This window comes from Lissotriton vulgaris, chromosome 11, assembly GCF_964263255.1.
Source record: "Lissotriton vulgaris chromosome 11, aLisVul1.2, whole genome shotgun sequence".
Lineage (NCBI taxonomy): Eukaryota > Metazoa > Chordata > Amphibia > Caudata > Salamandridae > Lissotriton > Lissotriton vulgaris.
The window spans coordinates 543,235,069-543,261,172 of NC_141699.1; the positions used below are offsets into that span (position 1 = coordinate 543,235,069).

The 26,104-nt window shown below is 46.1% G+C and overlaps 1 protein-coding gene across 10 annotated transcripts in view; it reads left to right on the top strand.

The window, feature by feature from the left end:
- ANK1 (ankyrin 1) overlaps positions 1-26,104 on the top strand; it is a 1,037,654-nt gene that overhangs the window by 541,935 nt on the left and 469,615 nt on the right. For all 10 annotated transcript variants that reach the window (XM_086943592.1, XM_086943597.1, XM_086943588.1 and 7 more), the window contains 2 exons: positions 16,744-16,842; positions 17,205-17,297. In XM_086943592.1, coding sequence (XP_086799718.1) covers positions 16,744-16,842; positions 17,205-17,297 — 192 coding nt within the window. The remainder of the gene's footprint in view (positions 1-16,743; positions 16,843-17,204; positions 17,298-26,104) is intronic.

Genomic DNA, 26,104 nt, shown 5'->3' on the forward strand with positions numbered 1-26,104 from the left:
TGTTATGACATCAAATACAACTGCATTGAGCTACCACTACATAGAAGCAACCACACCAAGAATCTGCTACATCAACCGGGTATATGTTCTCTTCCAGGGGATACTCCTCAATAGTCATAAGCACTGAATAGTCCCGCCCATGTGCGGGATCCTGGAGCAATAGCCAATAATATGCATATATCTACATATATATATACACATAAATACCCATATATATAGATAATATGCATATACATATACATATGCAGTCTGAAAAACACCATATTAGGCTCCAAAACTGCCATTATTGCATGTAAAACTTTTACATTTGACCAAATAAAGACATATAAGTCACCATATATGATATATGTAAAGAAGAAAACTGCCCTGCATTTCTTTGAAACACACAGCCTTTATTTTCAAAGGTAAAAACAGGCAGGATCATAGAGGCAGGTTTAGCCTATACAGGCTGCATAGAAAACAATTGGAAAATTGGCGCCGTGCTGTTAAGACCTCCCGGAACACCCAGGCTCCCATCATGCACCACAGGGGACAGTTAGGTCAGTTCTTTTTTCCGGCTCCTTCTGTGAGGATCCTGGAGCATTGAGCTCGCCAGTTGGTGATATTTTATCACTTTTTTTCTGGTAGAAAGATAATTTTTTTGACTTCACCCGATGTCTTTAGTCTCTATCCGACTAATTCAACAATTTTTTTTTACTTTTGCCTATTTTTTCCAGTCAAAATGCCGGCCTTATTCAAGAAGTGCCCAGCCTGTGGTAAAAAGATGGCCAAGTCAGACCCTCATTCGGTCTGTATTGCTTGTTTGCCTTCATCCCACAAGCCAGACCAATGTTACCACTGCAGCAAGTTTTCCAAGAGAACCCTTAGAGAGAGTGAGAAGATCAAGCTGCATTCCCTATATGAGAGACAAGAAACAGTGAGTGGGCGAGAAGAGCATCATTCCAGAAAGCCCTCTTCTGATCCTAAAGAGCGCAAGGAAAGAGGTGAAAAAAGAAGGCATTGGTCTCCTTCTCCGTCGAGGGACAGATTGTCCTCCAAGGTAACTCTGTGCTCAGAGTCGGCGTCGAGATCGCCGTTGAGACATCCGTCGATGTCGAAACATCCTTCGCCGTCAAAGCATCATTCGTCGTCGAGACATCACTCGCCGTCGAGACAAGGTGAGAAGAGACAGAGGATATTGTTGTCATCCACGCGTAGACGGTCCAAGTCTGGCTCGCCCACGACGTGAAGAGGTCGGGACTCGACGTTGTCCCATCAACGTCGAAGTTCGCCACCGAGAGGCTCTGGACCGACGTCAAGATCGCCGTCGACGGCGAGAGGTCCAATGGCATCGACGTTGAGCCGAACACCAAGGGCTTCAACGCCAAAGAGACCTAGCCTTTGACGTCGAGACACATGCCATCGACGTCGTTGCCGGAAAGATCAACGTCGAAGAGATCGCCGTCGAGGAGATCGACGTCGAGATCAAAGAAAAGGCCTTCTTGGTCTAGGAGGTCGAGATCCAGGTTGAATTTGTCAGATTTCCTCCACAGGATCCAGCTGTTGAATCAATGGTTCCACCTCCAAATGTCACCAACACCCTGATATTATATATACAAGGTGTTTGAGCCATTAGGTGAGGGAAAAATAAGAAAGAAAAGAACGGGAAGGGAAAGGAAGGGGTCAGCAGGGAAGGGTAATCTGAAATGACAAAAAGAACACGTAAGTAGCGCTGTCGCTAGAGCGGCCGCAGGGCTGCTGGGTTTTGCCAAAAAGCTGGGTGCCCGCCCCATGGAAAGCATCATTAAAGTTTATAACTCCAAGTGTTTGTCAGTTGCCCAGTATGGCTCGGTAATCTGGGGATATACCAGCCCAGCTAAAATACAGATTGTAGAGAATAAATTTTTGAGATCCTTGCTCTCTGTCCCCCAATCAACTTCGACCTTTGCAATACATACAGAGCTAGGTGTGGGCTATATCTCAGACTTATTAAAACTAGCCCCAGTGATTGGCTGGATAAAAACATGGCTCAATCAGGAGCTTACTTTAAATCATACCATCTTAAAAGATTGCTTAGCCCTGGATAGAGCCCTCTACATTCCCTGGTTGAGATACGTTAAAATGCAGCTTACCCTGGCAGGTCGTCCGGAGCTCTTCTCTTCTCCAGAAGGGATAACTTATGGCGATATAAAATCAGTCAAAAACACCCTGACAAATTTATACGCCATGGAAAGGGAAGAAGTAGAGCTAAAAAAGATTATGGTGAGGAAACATTGCACGCTCTCCTTAGCTCCAGGAATGGAACCTTATCTCCTTTTTACTACAAATTCCTATCATCGCTTTCTCTTAACGAGATTCCGCTTTGATCTAATTCATTTTGTACTGGGTAACTTCAAATCTTGGTCGCGACCCGAGGATGCCGATCCATGCGACTGTGATCACTTCTCGACACAGGACACGATGCACTTTATTATGTTCTGCGGATACTACACTGAGTTTAGGAAAAGTTATCTGCTCCCTATTTTACGCCACCAGGGCTTCATCCAGGTTAAACCAGCCCTGTTGTTCTTGCAGCTCCTCCCCAATGTACATGTAGCTTTCTCAGTGGCTAGTTTTCTGGTTGCAGGTGCACGTCAAAATAAGCACCGCACAAGGCACAGGCACTTTATTCTTGACAAATGAATTTCCTCTCTTCCTCACTTCCTAAATGAATTGTGCTCAATAAACCCTTCTTTTTTAGCTTTTTTAGATATTTATGTATGTTGCATTGCAGCTTATCTGTTTTTATAATATTGATTGAATGTTTTAGATTTGTTAAATTGTTTTGTGCTTCAATGAAATGTATTGTAACCATGTTATGCAAAATGCTTGCTCTTTTATGATTTTAAATAATCGAATAAAGAAAAATTGACTGACAAAAGAACACCTTCATAAACACCACTGAATATATACAAGCTACACTCATATATTCTCACTAATAGGAGTCATGTATACCTGCTTAAAGATAACCAGTCCCTTAAATGATGTAACAATCTTCACTCTCCAACAATGCCCTAGTACTTCCTAAGGGGATATAAACGAAAAGCATAAGTATCTATAGAGCCACTGGCATTCATGTGGTACATCTAAGCAGTGCACTAGTGTTAGCTTCTTATAGTTAATACCCTACCACTAATAACATGAAGGGTTGAGATGTATAAGGGATTCTGTAGAAAAATGATAAAACTCAAAGTAGAACAAAGCAAAATATTCCGATTTGCAGATTCAGGACACAGTAGTGTGTAGGAGGCAAGACCCACAACACTCCACTCCTCAATTTCCAGATAATGAGACGTCTTATCAGACACTGAGTGGAACTCCAAACATAAGGGAAGCTTCAGTAACGCATAGTTGCGACCACTACTGCGCTCTGCTCCCTTATCCCAAATAATCCAATAGTCACACAACCATACGGCAGCACGTAGTTCCTATACCACTGCGCTCCGCAACAGATAAGGATAATCCAAAGGTGAATAGTGTCGCAAAACACGGCAACGCGTAGTATCCCTTACCACAGCGCTCCGCTTTTGCCCAACATCAACGACGTTAATTCAAATGTCTCTCAAAACAAAGAATGCTCAAATTTAGCTATTAACTCCAAATGAAACAAAAAACGCTCATGAGATAGTCAAGCCGATTCTTCCTTCAGAATCGGCAAAGTACAATGAGAACCACAGAATACCGCTGCATCTTGTAGGCGGTTACCGCGGAAGCCAGTTCCTGCTAAATGCAGGAGAATATCCCGGGACAGCAGAACGGGGACAAACACGGGCCGGCGAGGGTCCGGGGGGGTATCCTACCTCAGTAGAGATGCAGGCGGTAGACTCGACCACTCGGGGAAATCAGGAATCGACGTGTAGAGCAGCCGCTCTCACTTCCGGCAAGGTAACAGGTTACAGAATAACACACACCATAAGTAACTTCCTGGTGCGCCGCAAAGGATCATGGGCAATGTAGTTTAAACAGCGCTATTTGCGCGATGCAGACGCAGGTGAGACCGAACCTGACAGAATTAACCTACCACTGTCTTTTTCAAGATCAAGGTCACCTTTGATCCAGTCAGTGCATTCATCGGAGAGACGATAGCGTGCCACACCAAGAAAATCCCCATTGGTGAGGAGGCGATCATCACGCTCTCCTAAGAGTAGAACATCCACCCCCGATCTTCTAGAAGACAAAGCTATAGGTCTTCCACAGGGTCGTCGGATTCCAAGGCAGACTACTCTCTGACTCTTTCCTCATCCCCTCTAAGCAGAATATCACCCATTGATGATGTTCTAACCATTAATGAGGTTCTCTGCCATGGGGCTGCTAAACTCCACATTGAAATGCCGGTCTCTACCACCAAGACATCGTGGATATTTGAAACCTTGCACCAAAAGTCTTCCTCCAGACCTTTGCTTCCTCTAGTGCCTGGATTGCTGGAGCCTGCTCTACACAAGTTTCTCACTCCAGCAGTGATGGGGGCTGCGCCATCTAGAATAACAAAGAAATAGAAGGCTCCTGATAATGATCCCTTCTTTCAGAGGGCTGGCCCTCCACCGGACTCATTATTGTGTCGGAGGCACAAAAGAATCAGACAGGGGCAGCATCATCGTCTGTGCCCCCAGATAAAGACAGTAAGGCTATGGACTCTGTAGGAAAAAGAATGTGCACTACCTCGGCTTCCTAAATGAATTAGCCAGCACCTCTGCCCTCTGGGTCGATATGATCGCTCATTATGGGACTTCCTGTCACGCTTCACGGAGAAGCTCCCAAAAGAGGACAAACATGACTTCCTTGAAATCCTGCATGAAGGTGGCCTAGTAGCCAATCAAGTGATCAGTGCAGCGGCTGATGCTTCAGATCTAGCTGCACATGGCTATTCTCATGGGATTTGTGCTCGACGCACAGCTTGGCTGAGACTGACGGGTCTGAAACCTAAAGCACAGCATTGGATACTTAATCTTCCTTTCAATGGATCATCACTCTTCAGATTTCATGCTGATGATGAAATGTCTCGAATGAAAACCGAGCTTGATACAGTTAAAGCTGTGGGTCTCGAGAAGAGGAAGGACTGCAGGCGACGGTACTGTCCTTACGACCGACGACAAAACCAACAGAGGGTTCAAACCCCTCAATGGTCCTCGCACCAAAATCAAGGAGGGTCACAATTCTCTCAAGGTCGTCCTGGTAGAGGAAGAGGTGGCAATTCAAGACAGTCCACACCTGCTGCCAAGCAGCAGCAACAAAAGCAGTGAGTGCTTGCTTCCCCTATCTCCATTACCCACTCCGATGGGGGGAAGTGTACGTTTTACCTGGAAGAGTGGACAAAAATCCCACTAGACAGGTGGTGCTGAATATTGTAAAAAATGGATATTCCATCAAATTCAAGTCCCCTTCACATTCCATTCCTCCTCAAAAGACTGTCACCCATCGCATAAATCTCTTGAGGGAAGAGGTGTCTGCTCTACTCCTAAAGAACGCCGTCGAGGAGGACCCATGGCAACAACGTTGGCAAGGGATCTACTCCCAATATTTTTTGGTCCCAAAGAAAGGTCCAAACAAGGAGTTCAGGCCTATACTTGATCTCAGACGTCTCAATAAATTCATTCTCCGAGAAAAGTTCAGAATGCTGGCATTACATCAAATAATACAGCTTCTGCATCAAGGGGACTGGATGTGTTCCATAGATCTTCAAGATGCCTATTTCCACATACCAATCTCTCCAAAGCATCGGAAGTTCCTATGGTTTCGCGTCCAATCAAACCACTTCCAATTGACGGTCCTGCCTTTCGGGCAGAAGTCGGCTCCTCGCACTTTCTCAAAGTGCATAGCAGTAGTAGGGGCTTTCTTTTTTTTTTTGAAAATTCTTTATTGTCAGGAGTTCAGAAGAGATAGCAAAACGACATTTTGTAGATGCAGTAACATAACAGTAATTTGATCCCCGAGTGGGGAAAGGATGCAATACAGAGTATAGTAACAGTTACCGTGTTCATGCAGGGCCCAATAGTTGAAAGTAAATAAACAGATATATGCAGCACAAGGCCCAGTGTCACCCCTTCTTCTTAACATCCATCCCGCCCACATTGTTTCAGGGCAGTAGGCTGACCTTTCCCTTACAGAGCATGAGCGGGGACTCTTAAGAATAAAGAAAACCATTCTAAAAAACCAAACAACTGTCATCATGGTATCAGAATCTGCGTATGTTCATCTATACTATCTCACAGGCTTACATAATCAGCAATCCGTTTAGAGTGGCAGTGCGTGCACTTCGCCTCCCGGCCCCGCCCCTGTTCACAGTAGCACCTCTACAGCCACTAGTCATCCTCCTCCTCCGAGTCTGAGTCCTCACCCTCTGGCAAAGCTTCACAAGGGTCACCCCTATATGCGTTCCATTGCAGCCACACCCGGTTCCATTTGCGGGGGCAGGCTCTCAAGACATACACTGCTCTTTCCTTAACCATGAGAAGGTCCATATTTCTTATCCACCCTGCCACCGTTGGCAACTCCGGAGCACCCCACCTCTGTGCAATGTCTCGTTTGGCCACCGTTACTGCTAGGGTGACCCACAGTTGTTCATACCTGTTCAAGTCCGTAGGTTCCCAAATGTTCAGCAGGCACCTACGAGGTTCCGGTAGTACAGACACATTGATGGCCTGAGAGACTGTGCGCATAATCTGACGCCATAGTTCCCTTATTTGTGGACATTCCCAAAGCGTGTGCAGGAGAGTCCCCTCCTCCCCGCATCCCCTAAGGCAGTATGGGTGCGGCGCCCTTTGTATTCTGTGGAGTAGTGTGCGAGTGTAGTAGGTGCGGTGTAGCACCTTGAGCTGTACCAGGCGGAACCTGGCTGATATGCCCACCTCCCTCGGGGATGCCAATGCCTCATTCCACTCCGTTTCATCCATGTCGCCTAGCTCGGCCACCCATTTCTCCTTAAGTTTGTGTGTGGGATCTGGCATGTTGTTAATTAATTTTTTGTACGTGAGTGAGGTCGCTTTTTGCTCCATGAATTCGGTGAGCAGTCTATCCTCAAGGGGTGAGGATTCTGGGAGTGTCGTGTCTGGTGGGATCGCTCGTAGAAGTGCATGTCGAATCTGTACATAGCGGTATGTTTCAGTGGGCCCCAGGCCGTATTGTTGCTGGAGGTGCTGGAAGGGAACAACCGTGCCCTTGTCCCAGAGGTCCCCAACTACCGAGATCCCTATGTCGTCCCACTTCGCAAAGCCTTTACAGGTCCTAAGGGTGCCCAGTGTCTTAGTGTCCCAAAGGGGCGTCAGCCTGGTGATTTTACCCTTCCATCCTAGGCGTGTCTGCGCCGTGTGCCAGAGTGTCGCTGTGTGGAATGTCGGGCCTAGCAGGGTCTTGACCTTCGGGTAGTTATACAGTACCGAGAGCATGCCATCAGTCCCCAGTTGTGACCAGTCTGCCTTGTATGCGGGGTCATCTCTGGAAACGTGAATCCAGTGATTAATTACTTTAAGCTGTGACGCCCAGTAATATAATTGGAGATTGGGTAGTGCAATACCCCCCTCGTACCAACTCTTCACTAGTTTTGCCTGCGCTATTCGCGCCGGCCCGTTACTCCATAACAGGCTGGAGACCAAGGCTGCTACTCGTCGGAAATACTGCGGGCTAACCACATAGGGGGAGTTTTCTAGTACATACAGAAACCTCGGGAGAGCCATCATTTTGTAGAGCGCCGCGCGCCCTAGGAGGGTCAGTGGCAGCGTAGCCCAATACTGGACATCAGCACGCAATCTCTGCAGAGGCGGCTGCAAGTTTTCGACATAAAACTGTTTAGCGTCCTTCGTCACATAAATACCCAAGTACTTGAAGGAAGAGGCGGTCACTGTAAGAGGGCAGTTAGCCGGCAACACCGGAGCCGGGCCAGTAAGTACATAGAGTATAGATTTGGCCCAGTTCAGGGTATACCCGGACGCTTTACCGTGTTCATCGCAGATCGCCAACAGGGCGGGGACCCCTTCAGTTGGGCCAGTCATGTATACTAACATGTCGTCGGCGTATAGGGAGACCTTGTCTTCCCACCCGTCGCTCCATGTGATTCCTCTAAATAACGGTGTCGATCGTAGCAGGATTGCCAGCGGCTCCAGCACTATCGCAAATAACAGGGGCGACAGCGGGCACCCTTGTCTTGTTCCCCTCCCTAGTGGAAAGGTCGAGGATATGCGTCCGTTCGCTACCACCTGCGCCATCGGCCGGGCGTAAAGCAGTCGCACCCATGCCATATATTGGGGCCCGAAGCCCATGCGGGTTAGTACAGCAAAAAGGTATTCCCACTCAACCAAATCAAATGCCATTTTAGCATCTAAGGAAAGTATCACAGCCTGCTCCTGAAGTAGATGCGCCTTTGCCAACACCCCGTGCACCCTTCGTAGATTAAGTGCTGTGCTTCTAAGTGGCATAAAGCCCGATTGGTCAGGGTGTATTAGGGTAGTCAGATGTTTGGTTAGGCGGCTGGCCAGTAGCTTCGCCAGGACCTTTGCTTCTGCGTTGAGCAGTGAGATGGGTCGGTACGAGGTACAATCTGTTGGTGGCTTAGACGGTTTGGGGATAGCCACAATGGTGGCCGTGCGTTGATCGAGTGGGAGCAGCGCCTTTTGTAAGCTGTCGTTATACATGTCTAGGAGGGGCTTGGCCAGGATTGAGTCCATCGCCTTATACCACTCCACAGGAATTCCGTTCGGGCCTAGGGCTTTGCCTGATTGCAGCGCCTGTATCGCCAATTGGACCTCTCCCTCAGTCAGGTCTGCATCAAGTTCCTGCTGTGCTTCTGGCGAGAGCACAGGGACAGGGATGTTGCTAAGTGAGTCTGTGGCCTCCCGCTCAGTGACTGGCCGTGTCGGCGTGTAGATTCTCTGGAAGTGGCAAGCTAGAGTCTGGATTATTTGCTCCGGGTGAGTCTGCAGCGCGCCGGTCGTGTCATAGAGTCCGTGTATCCCCTTGTTGCTGCCACCCCGCTTGTCCAGCCACGCTAGCATCTTCCCCGCCTTATCTCCTACATCATAGATTCTGTGTGCTGTACTCGCGAGGTGCCCTTTAGTGATCACAGTAAGGTGTGCCTGGTGTTGCTGCTGGCGGAGCTGCAGTTCATGGAGCGTCTCAGGAGTGGGGTCTGCCATATGTGCAGTGTTCGCTGAGTGTAAGGCTAATTCCAAATTGGCCAGTGTAGCCCTAGATTCCCTTCTATGCCCAGTAATGGCTGATATGGACGCCCCTCTGAGGACCGTCTTATACGCCTCCCACAGAATTGAAGGTGAGGTGACCGACCCAGTGTTCTCAGTAAAATAGTGTGTGGTGGTTAACTTAAGCTTCTTCCTAATGCCAGGGACCTGCAAATAATTGGGATAGATCGGGTATAGCCTACCCCGCTTACAATCCTTGGTGGAAATGTGAAGGGAGACCGGGGAGTGATCAGAAATTCCCTGCGGTAGGATGTCAACACTATCCACAGAGCTCAGTCCAACCCCCAGAATGAAAAAGTAGTCGATACGGGAGAGGGTGTTGTGGGGTGCGGAGTAATGTGTGTATTGCTGCGCAGTAGGGTTCAGGTGACGCCAGACATCTGTGAGGCCCATAGCAGATAAAAATCCCGGGAGTGCGGCAGCCCCTCTCTGGCGAGCTCGCTGGGGAAAGGTGTCTAGCAGAGGGTCCGTGATGGCATTGAAATCACCCCCCATGATCACATCCCCCTCAGGGAGGTCAATAAGGAATCGGCTAAGCGCCGGTAAGGCCGTAGCATGCAGTGCGGGGGGGATGTATACAGATATCACATTCAAGGCTCTTCCCTCCCACTGGCCTGAGAGTGCTGCGAACCGGCCTTGGTCATCCGTCTTGTGGCTAGTGACCAGGAAGGGGGAGTTGTTTCTGAGGAGTATCCCAGTGCCCCTGGAACCCGAGGTGAACTCGGAGTGTACCGCCATGGTGTACCCACGCCTGTTCAGGGCCTTACAGGTGGTCCCCGCCAAATGTGTTTCCTGCAGCAGTACTAGGTCTGACCGAGCACGTTTAACAGTTTGCAGCACCAAACCCCGTTTTATTTTGTCTCCCAACCCTCTGACATTCCATGTAAGGAGCTTCAGTGGGGGCACTACCGTCGCTACAGGGGTGCCCATCGCGGGTGTAGCTTAATCATGTTGTGCCATTTGCATGTATGAACCGTGTTCTCCATTATCAGGAGGAGAAGGGTGCCAGAATGCGGAGGCGGCGCACGCCGCCCATAGTGTGTAATGTATCCATGCCTTGTGAGATTGCAATAATGATGACCGTGTAACTTAACTTTAACGTGAACCTCGTAACTCCCATCCCTCCACCCCCTCCCTGCTCCCCTGCACCACGGACGAATTCCCGCCCGCATCCCCAACTTGGCAGAGTGCTTGTCTCCCCCCCCTGTCTAGTCTTACTTGCTCGTGGGGTTGGTGAGTCCCCTACAGGCACCGGCCATAACCCGCCCTACTCAGTTCCATCGGCCCAAGGTCCCAAGGGTAGTGTTCAGTGCTTGGTGCTTCCAGCGTAGCCATTCATCCCCTGCTAGGCTGACCTGAATCAAACGGGTCCCTCTCGAGATCGGAGTCTAGGCCCCCGGCTGCGCCCTGTTCAGTGGCCGGGCTGGTCGCACGGCGCTCTGGCGTCTTCTCCTTACGGTGATCTTGGCGGTCCTTGCGCGGGCGTTGAGGCTTGCCCGCCGGTCTCCAGCCATCCAACCATTCTCGTGCTACTTCAGGATTGTCGAAGAACCATGTCCTTCCCTCGGCCACAATCCGCAGTTTAGCGGGGAAGAGCATCGAATAGGGTAGTTCCCTGTCCCGCAGTGTCTTTTTGACTGCATTGAAAGATTTTCGACGCCTGGCCACCTCGGCCGTGTAGTCTGGGAAGAACGCCAGCGTAGAGTTCAGGATTTTCACCGGCGGCGCCACCCTGGCCGCCTGCAAAATGGCGTCCCTGTCCCTATAGTTAAAGAGTCTGGCCCTGGTTGGGGCGTACCCCCGGGGACTCGATGAGCCCTCTCAATGGAGAAGAAGGCTGAGAGGCCTTTAGGTTGCAGTTTTGTCTTGATAAGGTCCTCGATGTACAGGTCCATGGCCCCTTTCCCTTCCGATTCCGGAAGGCCTAGAATACGGACGTTATTTCTTCTCGAGCGTCCTTCCTGGTCGTCCAGTTTTTCTTGTAGTTGTTTGGTTGTCTTTTCTAGTCGTTCCATCGCCACCTGAAGGTCCGAAGTGTCTTCAATAAGGGATTTCGTGACCACCTCCACTTGCGCCATCCTCTCCGACATTTTCTTGAAATCTGCTCGTAGCAAGTTCACCTCCGTGGAGATTGTGCCAACCGTCGCCTGGACGTCTGTGAGAGTTCTCATTATGGCCTCCAGTGTGACTTTTCCAGTGCCGTTGGTGTCAGAGGAAGCACCGGCGGAGTGTCGACCAGGTCCTTGTGAGTGGCTGTTGTGGGCATAGGCAAACTTATCAAGCTTTGATTGCGTCGCTGTCATGCTCCTCGTGTTTTTGCCCGTCATGGTGGTGTGCTTGGGTTGATAGTGTCCGTGTAGGCCTTCCTCCTGATGTGTGTCGTCGAGGCAGCCGGTAAAAGGAGCAGGAACCCCAGGGCCCAGGTCTGTCTCCGCCCGTAGTGCAGCCGTACTGTGGCTGCCGTTGGATTCAGTAGAAGGGTTCTCGCTGTGTTGATGGCGGCGTGCACAGTTCTCGAATTCCGTACTATTTCTCCTCTCCACGTGGGTCGCGCCGCCGCGTTCTATGGCTGCAGTGGGCCGCCGGGGACTGGCGCCACTACGATGAAGTCAGCCCTTCTGTCCAACGGCGGTTCGGAGTAATGTTCAGTGCTGTGGGGGGACCGCGTCGACCCAGGCGCCTTTCGCCTATTCTTGCCGTAGTTGTCGGGGCGACCGTCCGGTGGCGTAGATCCGGGACTGCCGCGACGGTGTGCGGGGCCTCTACCGTCTTTGCTATCACTGGAGTCTTGGCTTAAGGGTGCTCCCAGGTGCAACGTTAAGTGAGCGCCGTGATGGAGCTCGGCGCCAAGCAAGGAGGAGCGGTCGCCGGTCAATGCCGACCCCTCCCGGCCGGGCAAGGCGCGCTTCCGGTCGGCCCGCCCCTGAACTCTGGGCCGGTGCTGCCGAGTCGCTGTAGGCCTCGTCTCACTATCGACGGATGGAGCACTTCCCGGCGTCGGATTTTCGCTGGGAGCGGCTCGTTATGTGCCGCTCGGTTCCCGGAGCCGATTTCACCCCTTCAGGCAGGTTAGTAGACGGATGTGCATGCGGATTATTGTGCGGGCCGGATTGCCTTGCGGAGCTCCCGAGTTAAGCTGCCGCCATGTTCGGCAGTTGGCCACGCCCCCTAGTAGGGGCTTTCTTGAGGAAACAGCACATATTCATCTATCCTTACCAAGACGACTGGCTTCTCAAGAGTGCGTCTCCCACTCTTCTGCAACAACATCTCACGCAATGTATTCATCAGTTGCATCGGCTCGGTCTGCATGTCAACTTCAAGAAGTACATCCTCAATCCAACACAGAGGATACACTATCTAGGCGCAACTCTGGACTAAGTCAACGCAAGAGCGTATCCTTCGGAGGAGAGACTATCATCCATTCTCCTCAAGTGTCAGACTCTCTTGAAGACACCTCAGCCTTCGGCCAGGCATATTTCCTCCCTACTGGGCTCAAAGGCTTCGTGTATTTTTCTCGTTCCAAATGCCAGGCTTCACATGAGACCTCTGCAGCAGACTCTGGAGGATCAGTGGTCCCAAATCTCCAATCGCTGGGAGGACAGGTTATCAATACCTCTGTTAGTTCGACTCTCCATCAGATGGTGGATGAGACGGATTCATGTCATCGTGGGAGTACCTTTTCAAGAGGACATGCCTCAACAGACTCTGGTGTCGGATGCGTCTCTTCAGGGATGGGGCGCTCATTAGGGATCATTACAGATCCAAGGAATGTGGTCAGAGAAACAGAAACTATACCACATAAACATGCTGGAACTCAGAGCTGTACATCTAGCTCTCAAAGCGGTCTTTCCGTCAATAACATCGACCTCTCTGCTTGTTCAGACGGACAGCACAACAACGATGTACTACCTGAACAAGCAGGGCGGAACAAGATCTAGACCCCTGTCTCTGGAAGCACAGGCAATCTGGAAATGGCTTCTGGCACAAGATATGAGAATATCTGCAGTTCACTTGCCGGGCGTCCTCAATGTTCAAGAGGACGACCTAAGCAGGCACTTCGCAGAAGCACACGACTGGGTGCTAAAACAAGAAGAGGTACAAGACATCTTCCACAACTGGGGAACACCAGACATTGATCTTTTTGTGGACGCAGAAAACGCAAAATGCTGCATCTTCGCCTCCAGGTACCCGCAACCAGGGTCCAAGGGGAATGCTGTGTGGATAGACTGGTCAGAGACATTACTCTACGATTTTTCACCGATTCCATTCATTCCCTTGGTGATCAGGAAGCTGTACGAGGCCAAGACAGACATGGTCCTGGTTGCTCCAGATTGGCCTCGCCTCAATGGTGCTGCCATGTCATCCGGATCTGCTGACCAGGGCGAGCAGCAAGGTGTTCCACCCCAACCTGCCGTCCCTTATGTTAGCAGCTTGGCTCCTGAGTTCATCCAATACGGACATTTAGGCCTCTCACAGCACTGCATGCAGATTTTAAACGAGGCTAGGAGAGCTTCTATAAGAAAGTCTTATGCTTTTACGTGGAAGCGTTTTTTCATGTGATGTACTGCTGAAGGTCATGACCCTATATGAGGTCAAGAACAGGTACTGTTGCCATACTTACTGTCTTTGGCCAAAGCAGGTTTACAGTATTCCTCCATAAAAGTTCATCTGGCAGCGATAACAGCATATAGAAAGTCTCCCACTCAGGCTTCTTTCTTTCAAATGCCAGTTGTTAAGGATTTCCTGGAGGGCCTCAAGAAAGTCTATCCGCCTGTTAGGGCTCCTTCTCCTCCCTGGGAGCTAAATGTGGTCCTATCTAAACTAATGGGCCCCCCATTCGAGCCCATTCATAAGGCTTCCCTGCAACACCTGTCATGGAAGACTGCTTTTCTCGTGGCAATCACTTCTGCGCGCAGAGTAAGCGAGATACAGGCCTTATGCTCTACAGAGCCTTATCTCGTTTTTCATGTGAATAGAGTGGTGTTACGTACTCACCCGAGGTTCCTCCCTAAGGTGGTCTCGTATTTTCACATTAACCAGTCAGTCACTCTTCCCACATTTTTTGCCAATCCAGACACTGCGGCTGAAAGAGCTCTGCACTCTTTAGATTTTAAACGAGTGTTGAAATTCTACCTTGATAAAACAAAGAGTGTACGAAAGTCGGACCAACTGTTTGTGAATTATGGTCCGTTGAATACAGGTTTTCCTGCCTCTAAAAGGTCAATTTCCAGATGGATAGTGTCATGCATGTTGTTATCTTATCAGTTGGCACAAAAGCAGCTCCCGGGCAAGCTGAGAGCACATTCTACAAGAGGAAAAGCTGCTACAATAGCAATGCTTAGGAATGTACCAATTCATGAAATTTGTAAGGCAGCCACATGGCGTTCGGGTCATACCTTCGCACGCCATTACTGCCTGGATTGTGACACTCAGGCTGATGCTCAGTTTGGTCAGGCATCCCTGAGAAATTTGTTTGGGTAATATCTGTTGGTAAAAATGTTTTGGTATGCTGGTATTCGCACGCAGGGTATGGGGTTGGGCTTGCTAATCTATTCAGTGCTTAAGACTATGGATGAGTATCCCCTGGAAGAGAAGGATAAGTTACTTACCTGTAATCCTAGTTCTCTTCCAGGGGTATAGTCATCAAAGTCATAAGCAACCCTCCCTCCTCCCCGGATGAATACCAGACCTATATATGTATCTGTTACCCATGCTGTGATTACACTGTTATACGCCGTCCAAAATAACTGACCTAACTGTCACCTGTGGTGCATGATGGGAGCCTGGGGGTTCCGGGTGGTCTTAAAGGCAGGGCGCCAATTTTCCAATTGTTTTCTATGCAGCTTGTCTAGGCTAAACCTGCCTCTATGATCCTGCCTGTTTTTACCTTTGAAAATAAAGGCTGTGTGTTTCAAAGAAACTCAGGGCAGTTTTTTTCTTTACATATATCATATATGGTGACGTATATCTCTTTATTTGGTCAAATGTAAAAGTTTTACATGCAATAATGGCAGTTTTGGAGCCAAATATGGTGTTTTTCAGGCTGCATATGTATATGTATATGCATATTATCTATCTATCTATATATATAATATATGCATAATATTGGCTATTGCTCCGGGATCCTGCACGTGGGCGGGACTATTCAGTGCTTATGACTTTGATGAGTATACCCCTGGAAGAGAACTAGGATTACAGGTAAGTAACTTATCCTTACTCACATTTGTATAGTGTCAGCCACTATTTCCATGACACTGCACTTCATTCTCTACCTGGTCACTTTTTCTTGCAGAACGGAAAAGTCAGTTTTCTCTGACGTTTGTTTATGTTTAATAGTGTAAGATTAGTGGACAGTATGATCAGTTTTTAGTTTATAAGTGGCATATGGATTAGTGTAAGGATAATAAATTATGTTTGATCCTGGTGTCACTGTAGGTTTTTATGTGCATCTGTGGGGGTGCCTAAAGATTCTCTAGATTTTCCTGCATTGGGCACTTGATGATCTATTGCTTGTCTATTGTGAGGCTTTCTCTAAAAATGTAGCACACACCTGTTAACTAATGATGCAATCTGTGCACATAAGAGGGTGAAGTGCTAGTGACAGATGTTAGCTAAGTGTTTCTATGGTCTGTGTTACCACATTGTGTGTCACAATGCTGTTGATTTGGCAGTGTTGTTGATATTTATACGCACTGATGTTCTAATGTGTGTATGGGGTGAAAGTGTGTATTTTTCTACAATGTAATCAACTATTGAATTCACAGTATAGCTACATCAACACTAAAACAAACCAAAACACTAGACCAACTCTTACTCTAGCCTTAGTCCTACGCCTATTCTTAACATTAGCCCTAACCTTTATGCTTTAACTCATCCTAACCCTGTCGCTCGCCCCCAAACCCCTAACCATAAGCCTGTATCCTTAATCTGCATTGAAACTATATTTGACACTGAGCTTTCATTGACATTTTCTGTCAACCGGTGCAATGCCTCAGGCTACTCTGCAGCTGGCACTGTGCACTGTGAGTCTTCAGCAGAGCACCAGCTGCGTAGCTGTCTGCGGTTGAGGTCCTTTCCCAGCTTGTAGGTAGAGGCTCTTCCCCTCTGTGGCACACCGAGCACATTGTTGCGGTCTGGGCGTCAGTCTCTGTCATTTGGTTGCACACCCACCTAGCGCCTCGACGAGCAGGCTGTCACCCTATGGAGCACTGTTCTGTTCCGCAGGCGTGCAGTTAGAAATGTTACCCTGGGGCACACTGTCCATACAGCAGCTTAAAGGTATAAGGCGCTTTCATGCTGTGGCCCACTGCAAGCTCTGCTCCCTATTGGTTTGTATGTTTTTTCTCATCCATTGTCTTATGAGGCTCCTGAATACCACACCATCTCTATATTTATCATTATTTTCCTTTCTCTCTCTTTCTATACCTTTCTCTCACTCTCTCTTTTTCTCCCCTTCTCTTCTCCCTCCCTGTCTGTACCCTGTTTTTCTCTATCTCTGTCGTCCTGCATCTGATGTCCTCTTTATATCTGTCCTCAGATGGGATACACCCCCCTGCACCAGGCCGCACAACAAGGACACACCGATGTGATCACTCTTCTGCTGAAGCATGGAGCCAATCCTAACGAGATCAGTTCGGTGAGTGTGTGATGCTGCCATCCTTGAACACAACACCTTCTTTATCCTCCTCACAACATTCTGTCCACTTGTCCTCAAACGTCCCCTCCTGGTCCCTTTATCACTGTTTCTCCTTTCTGCCTTCCACCACTGTAATCTCTCTCATGGAGCCCCTCTCCCTTCCTCCCTCACTTCTCCCCTTAATTTCTCTCTAGAATGTAGTTAGCTTTCTGCCCCTTCCTTCGCCCGCAACCTCATCTGCCTCCGTCTCTCTTCTGTTCTCCCTTAGGAAGGTGACCGGCCTCTCACTGGTCTGCCTCCCCTGTCTCTCCCGTTTCTATTTCTCTTTTTTCACAGACTCCCTTCTTTTGTCTCCTCTATAGAATGGTACCACTGCATTGGCAATTGCCAAGCGACTTGGCTACATTTCAGTGACAGATGTGTTGAAGATCGTCACAGAGGAGTCCCATGTTGTGGTAAGTGGTGCTGCGACCTAGCAGGTCTTGCAATGGGTGTGGAGTTGTACATCTGCCCCTATTTACACAGTACCACATCAGACACACAATTCACACACACAAACACTATTTCTCCACGCCACCTGCAACAATATAAATTCACTAGACATGTACGCGCGACAATTTTCTTTCCCTCACCCAGACAGACAGACCACAGAAACAAGCCACTCTCATACACGCACACACCCTTTTATTTATCACTTTTTAACGCGCACAGAGAGACAGGAAGAATTCACAGCTGCAGAGATCTCTGTATCCTCACTGAATGTTAATTAATGACTATAGTAGATTGGCTCCTCTGCTACTCTGAAAGGTGAAATTATGGATTACACTTCTTTTTACATATAAATACAATGAATACCTCAGATTTATCGTTTTTACTGCGGTTACATCTTTTCATCTTAAATTTTGCGTTTTAAATTTGTAAAATGTTAACAGCCGAATTTTGGTTCCGATGAACATTTCTCACTAAAAAATGTATTCCATTTTAATATTACATGTAGAAGAAACTACAAGTAGAATTTGTGTGCCAATCTAGGCATTCACTTCCTGTGCATTATTTATGTTAATTCTCAATGGCAGCGCTGTATAGAAAATTATATCAAGCAACACGTAAAAACAATATTTAATAGAAGTGAAAAAATTACCAGGGTTTCAGTATTGAATGAAGATAGCAAAGAGAAGGATGTACAATTTTACTACAACTAAAATGGGCAGAGAACATTGTTTTTTGTCGATGACATTAAAATCCAATGAGGGAATTGTCAAGAATGCATGAGGAGGAAAGAAATACGGAAGTAGAGGCTATATGACTAAGCCCAGTGGACGAGAGAAGAAAATGATAGTAACTAGAGCAGAATTGTAGGTACAGCTAAAACCATAGATGCACTTGAAAACCTCTTAGGAAAAACAAGAAAACAAGAGTGCAAACGCAGGCATTGATGCATCATCCACCAGAGAGGAAATACGACATAGAGAAGCTACAATAAAAGATGTACATCAGAGTTGTGAATCTTTGTGTAGGTAAAATTAGAGGGGGATACCAATGTAAAATGAGGATTGTTTTAGCAATACCCGAAAGCAAGATTGCTGCGTTTTGGTGCAAAGACATCAAGGGTGCATAATTTAAATCCATTTACATAAATTATCCCAATTTGGAATGTTCTTTCTTTTATAAGGTTTCCCTCACGTAGCCTTATCTGTTCCCCCTTTTCCTTTCCCACTCTCAATTGTAGCTTAATTTTTTGTGTGTTTTCTGTGCCTTTCCTCTATGCTATCCATTCTTTTTAGCTCTCTTGACAACACCGCTGTCTACCAGAGCTTTTATCAGTATATAAATAAATATATACTAATCTGATAGAGACTTCTAGCTGCAGATTCCTTACCTTTGAATTTCCCAGGGGTCAGGCTGTATCAGGAATCTTTTGCTGAACAATACCCCTTGCGCACGATGTCGGGTGGCTCCATTTGGCTCCCGTGACATTGTTAGCATCGATTATGATGTTGCAGTGCCTATATAGGCGTCACCCAGGCATTCGGACGTCAGTTCTTTTCTTTCCGCGCCAGTTAAGCGCCGATCCGGGAAAAGCTACCTCTCTGTTGCTTTTTGGCAGGTTTTTTTCTTGACTTTTGTTGAAATTTTGGATTTTTTCTGACTTTGTGTACGAGGGATGTCTAGAAGATAGGTTTTCAAGCGTTGCAGGACTTGTTCCCGCATGATATTGTTACCGATCCCCATCGGGTATGTCTTTGGTGTCTCGAGTGCGACCACAATACGAAGTCGTGTTTGGACTGTCGGACACTGGCTCCGAAGACCTTCAGAGAGCGGGCAATGTAGTTGCTCATGGCCCGGCAGTCAACACCTTCTAGCGAAACTCTGAGGATGTCACGGTCCCTATCAAAAAAGAGGAGGTCGCGGGACCGCTCCCGGAGCCCTAAGTCCTCTCCCTCTCATTCGAGGTCCTCGGGACATTCTGGTAAGAGGCAGAAGAAGAAGTCCAAGCGGACTTCGTCTTCACCTCAAGCGGTGTCCGTCGTCGAGAGAGGCAAGGTGCATCAACGCTCTAGGCACGGTTCAGCAGAGCCGGAGCCAGTCAACTTCACGTCTCCCCCACCTTTTCCGGGAGCCGGAGCGACTCTCCCTAAAATAAAAAAGTTTTACAAGGTCATGCACCGTGTATTTGAGTGGAACGACCCCGCTGGTTGTGCCATCACGACCTTCTCTGGCGTCGGATCTGAAGTCGGCGACGTCATTGATGCCCGTGAGTGGCACAAACCCCATCCTCATCCCAGACGACACGTAGCAGGAGCAATGTCAGATCGAAGCCGATTCCAACATCGACAGAATCCATAGGTTCTATGTTGTTACCTGAGCACTTTGAAGATGTGCTAGGCTCAGGAGAGGATTGGGAGAAGTCTGGGGACCCTCTTGAAACGCAGGAAGTCTCTGAGGAGAATTTGGACTGATAAGGGGAACTTGGGAGGCCAGTGTACTGGATACTTCCCAAGATACTGGCATGTTCTCTCCACCAACAGTGGTTACGGAAGAGGGGGCATCCTATGCCATGGTGGTTAAGAGGGCAGCTGAGGTCCTTGGACAGGAGCTGCCCTCAGTGCAGGTCATGACTAATCTCCTAACTGAGGTGCTTCAACCTGGGGCTTTCACTTCCGAGCTCCTGTTGCCCTTTAATGAGGCGCTTACAGACGTCCTTCTAGGGACATGTCCAAACCTAGCACAAGGACTCCTGTGAATGGTATGATTTCATGCCGCCATCGCCCAGCTGTGGGCGACCCAAAGTTTCTCAGCCAATACCTCACCCCAGAGAGTTTGGTGGTGCAGGTCTCTACGTCCCAAGGCGCATTCCTTTCCGCCACTCCTGATGGGGAATCCAAGGCTTGTTTCATTTGGGCAGGTGTTGATTTCTTCCTACAGCCTAGCATTGTGTATACCGCACGCTTATCGGGCCGTTTCTCCCATTCCCTTTGGGAGACAGTTGCACAAGTGCTGCTACAAGTCCCAGAGGAGGCCCAGGCTGTGCTCTCACATGCTGTCAAGGATGGGAGAGGTGCAGCAAAATTCACCATACTGTGTTGCCTAGATATGACCAATTTGCTAGGCAGATCGATTTCAGCGATGGTGGCCTTGAGCCTGTCTTCGAACAACTGGCTTCTCGAGCGATGTCCATGCCAATTTGATGGAAATGCGTTTTGATAGAACCTGCATTTTTGGGGAAAGGGCATACTCAGCCCTGTTCAGGTTCAAGGACTCTCGAGCTACGGACATATCCTTGGGCCTCTCCTCTACCCCCGTGGCCAGTCTTCCTTTTGTCCCTTTCTTGGCAACGGAAAGGGTTTCCAGCTGCGTCAGCCCTATCCCAGCCACCGTACTGCAAAGACTGCCCAAGCCTTACGAGGCTTGGATGCCCCCAGCAGATGCTGCCTCCCAGCACTCCTAGGCTAATTTTGCAGGACCGCACTACTCCAGTTTTATTTTACCAAAAGCACTAGGTAAGTCTCTAAAAATGAAATACATTATTTTATAAAGTACAGCAGAAAATATTCCAAAGGTTTTACTGTGTTTTATAATAGAGCTCCACGATTATAGATAGGTTCAGATTCAGCTCATTGGTTTTGAAAATAAAAACATAGAAGTACATTGCATACACCAAAAGACATTGCATTTTCCAAGGTCACGGAATAAGGAAAGGTAAAAGTACTAATCAGTACGACTGGTTGTTCTCTAGAATAACCTGTCAATAACCTTTGCAGTTACTAAATTCACCTATTTCCAGTGTAGCAGGCCTTACAGCCATAGTGTAATTATCAATGAATAGGTTCAGGCATCTACCAATATGCACAGAATTGATTATTTTCATTAAAGACATATTTTGTAAGATTCTTTTTAGAGGTCAGCTGACCCTTGAAATTCAGGATCGTGGGCGGGGTAACAGCAAGTGGACTCAGTCTTAACTATGCTTACTACTTGTGCAACCTGTTGTAATTGATGGCAAGTGCAAATGCTTTTGTGCAAGTGGAAGTTTAATACAGATTCAAAGATTTAAGAAGACTTAGAGGACATAGGCGTATTTTGTAACCTTATAAATAGAATTACACTCTTAAACTGAAAAGAAAGATCTCTGACATAACTAAACTATTTATTTCTTCTCTCACATGACTAGTTGGCAAGGTGTGACTGCTTGTATGCAATGGAGAACTAAATAAATAAATAGAGTTTAGGAAGTAAAATAATAAGTGGGAAGAGTGTCAATGTGCAAAGAAGTATACAGATAGTGCAAATACTGTTGCGATGCATGCTGCAGGATGGGGAAGCGATTTCCAATCCTAGTGAGAGGATGGCCTTTTTTTAACCTCCCCAATATCAACTTTGAACCTTGATGGTATTGTGTCTGATTGAAGTGCGCTCTAATACGTCCACTATGATGTTGAGGCAGTTACAGCTAGGTGATCCTTCCACCAATCTGTATGGGAGAGTTTTTCAAGTAAAGTATCTGGTTCGTGAATCATGTCGCAAGAACAGAGATCATACAGATGTAGCTGACATTTCCTTAAGCCAACGGACAGGCCCTCTGGGGTAGTCTTTTTACATCTTTTGTTATTTTCCAACCTGCATAGATGTATGATACTACCACCAGAAATATATCATTCAAGTCTGGTCTGTAGCAGCACATTAACACCTCTCAGCAGTGTCGTATGTTGTTTTTAAGAATAAAAAAAGAAGAATTCCTTTCTGTGTAGTACAACTTAACACCTTAACGGCTATGGAACGTCCAGCTCCAGTGCTGAACATTCCATTGCGCAGGTGCAGTTGGAACGTCCAGTGGCCGACGGCAGCACTCCCGAGGTAGTGGTGCCGTCGGCCGCTGGACGGGCGCAGCACTTAAGGTGTTAAAACATTAATGTAATTTGTAAACAATTACACCTTTTTGAATCAATTATATCCCCAACTCATCGTACATTGCATGTAAATCAAATCATAACATTAGATGTATCCAAATTATTTTTTATTAAAAAAGTTTCATTAATGAACTTAATATAAACATATCATCACACATAAACATAAAAATAAATATACATATATTCATAAATCACAATAAATGATTCCTGATACAAAAATAAACAGTCATCAGTTAAAAAACAGTTTTGTCGACGCGTTTCGGTGCTTGGATGTTTGGAACACCTTCCTCAGGACTATATTAAAAACATCTTCTTTCTAAAAAAATACATAACATCTATTAGTATACAATTTATGGGGATTATATGTTTTTTTAAACTCATACGGTGTCAAGGACAAAAGATCTTAAACTTATCTTACATTTATAGCAATTTTTATTTTGCGGTACCAGTATTGATCCAGGAGTTGAGGTAACAATAGATAATCCCCTGCAACTCGGCTCTATCATCAGCGGATCTGTGTATGGAATAACATTGTTTTTTAAAAAAATTTATAAACCGTAATAGGAGTGAAAAATCTCAGCAACCGGACATCTAACTTTGTCGCTTACTTTGTATTTTTCTATAAGACCATGCGAGTTAATAGATGGACTCCTAGGAGCTTTGTGTTTGTAGTTCCTGTTATTTGTTGGGTCGATCCCAATCCCTTATTCCTTAGGGATTTACACGATAGTCTTCCCTCTTTATGAATTGGAGGTAATCTCTAACATCTGAATAAACAATAGAAAAATAATTCTTTTCAGTGGAGGTTATGTATATATATTGCAAACATATGTATATATAGCCCCCAAATCATTTATGTAAATATTGTATATGGCACGATTACTTTTGCTCATAAGGTAATAAAGGGACAAATCTATTCCCACCCGTTCCAATTTTACGTGTTTTACATTCAGGTGCAGCCTTTTTCTACATAGTATAGAACATTTTTAAAATTGAAACAAGCTGGTTCTTTTCCCAACCATGTTTAGCGAGCAATACTTTATTATACAAAGATATTGCAAAGATTTCAAGAGGAATAAATGGGGACAAGTTCTCAGTTCCACTGTTCACTAACTAGTTCCCCTTTCAATTACGGGCGAGTTTAAGAGCATCCTATTCTAACAATACTCGGATCTATTTAGCGAGCCCTCTATCGTGGTTTCGGCATTAACGACTCTTATCTCTATGGACGACGAACGCACCCCCTGCCCGGTCTCCCTGGTATCCCGTGTCAGAATGAATACTGCACGGGCTGTGTCTATTTATGCACAGGATAATTGCGGTTAATTGAAAGATCGTAAACACCTTTGTTAAATTGAGGCGTACTTGCGAGCAACATGGGCGCTATGTTAGTAGTTTTTCATTCAATTGTTGTCATTTACGTCCACAATAGAGGACGGACTGGCCCGGACTCGCTTTTGTAGATGCCGTATTTGCCTTTAAGGCTATGTTTGATAGCTCGTGTACGGACATATTTGTTGTTTTTGTGTCCATATTAAGAGACGGGTTAACCTGAGATTAAAAATACCAGCTTAGTCATTTTGGATTAATGGATTTTAATTTTAAACAATATCGGGTGATAGTCATTATTTCAAAGACGGAGTGACCCGAAGTGGATAATGGAGATACCCGCTTGCAAGGTTATAGTTTTTAAACAAAAAACTCTATTAGTTAATGATTCTTATATAGGGATATAATATTCCGTACCCATTTTGGTTCTGTTAGTGCAAGCCTATTCCTGATAGTTCTAGCGTGTTTGTTGAAAAAAATCCTCCATTTTGGTAGTTTTAGGCTGCCTAAGCCCTTCTTCATGGAGCTATGGCTTCGTAGTTTTTACTGTTACTATTTGTACAGAACATTAGTACAAAACATAAACATTATAGATAAAGAACGCTCCTGTTGTTGTTAGGAGAATGTTTTGTCAGGTCCATAGTATGTTCACATCTACCGAGTACATAGTGAGTCTCAATTATATTATTTGTTTACATTTTTATCATTTTCAGTATCTAATTATCCGTTTTTCTTCTATAAACAGTGATGATTTTGATCTTAAATCTAGGTTGATGTATCTATAGAGCACATCAATATAATCTCAATATGATTAGCTCAAGGAACCATTGTCAATCCTTTTCCAAACATACTGTGGACCTGACAAAACATTCTCCTATTGAATTGATATATGTAATGCTGACTGGATAACATATTGTATTGAATGAAACATGCTCTCTTAAAAATAGGCTTTGTTGGTTTATATACCAAGATCAGCTTAAAGGACGCTTCGGTTGGTGTGGGTATCTGTACTGATTAATCACAAAACAATAATCACTTATTCTCTAAATCTGCATAAAGCAGGGCCCAACCTAATAGCCCCCCTTTTCGATCCCAAAATCACTTTCTACACATAAATCCGAGTATAGCCAAGATTTGGCATTGCGTTTATAAATTACAGATCCCTAACAACAACAGGAGCGTTCTTTATCTATAACGTTTATGTTTTGTACTAATGTTCTGTACAAATAGTAACAGTAAAAACTACGAAGCCATAGCTCCATGAAGAAGGGCTTAGGCAGCCTAAAACTACCAAAATGGTGGATTTTTTTTCAACAAACACGCTAGATCTATCAGGTATAGGCTTGCACTAACAAAACCAAAATGGGTACGGAATATTATATCCCTATATAAGAATCATTAACTAATAGAGTTTTTTGTTTAAAAACTATAACCTAGCAAGCGGGTATCTCCATTATCCACTTCGGGTCACTCCGTCTTTGAAATAATGACTATCACCCGATATTGTTTAAAATTAAAATCCATTAATCCAAAATGACTAAGCGGGTATTTTTAATCTCAGGTTAACCCGTCTCTTAATATGGACACAAAAACAACAAATATGTCCGTACACGAGCCATTAAACATAGCCTTAAAGGTAAAACCGGCATCTACAAAAGCGAGTCCGGGCCAGTCCGTCCTCTATTGTGGACGTAAATGACAACAATTGATTGAAAAACTACTAACATGGCGCCCATGTTGCTCGCAAGTACGCCTCAATTTAACAAAGGTGTTTACGATCTTTCAATTAACCGCAATTATCCTGTGCATAAATAGACACAGCCCGGTGCAGTATTCATTCCGACACGGGATACCAGGGAGACCGGGCAGGCGGTGCGTTCGTCGTCCTTAGAGGTAAGAGTCGTTAATGCCAAAACCACGATAGAGGGCTCGCTAAATAGATCCGAGTATTGTTAGAATAGGCTGCTCTTAAACTCGCCTGTAATTCAAAGGGGAACTAGTTAGTGAACAGTGGAACTGAGAACTTGTCCCCATTTATTCCTCTTGAAATCCTTGCAATATCTTTGTATAATAAAGTATTGCTCGCTAAACATGGTGGGGAAAAGAACCAGCTTGTTTCAATTTTAAAAATGTTCTATACTATGTAGAAAAAGGCTCCACCTGAATGTAAAACACGTAAAATTGGAACGGGTAGGAATAGATTTGTCCCTTTATTAACTTATGAGCAAAAGTAATCGTGCCATATACAATATTTACATAAATGATTTGGGGGCTATATATACATATGTATGCAATATATATATACATTACCTCCACTGAAAATAATTATTTTTCTATTGTTTATTCAGACGTTAGAGATTACCTCAAATTCATAAAGAGGGAAGACTATTGTGTAAATCCCTAAGGAATAAGGGATTGGGATCGACCCAACAAATAACAGGAACTACAAACACAAAGCTCCTAGGAGTCCATCTATTGACTCGCATGGTCTTATAGAAAAATACAAAGTAAGCGACAAAGTTAGA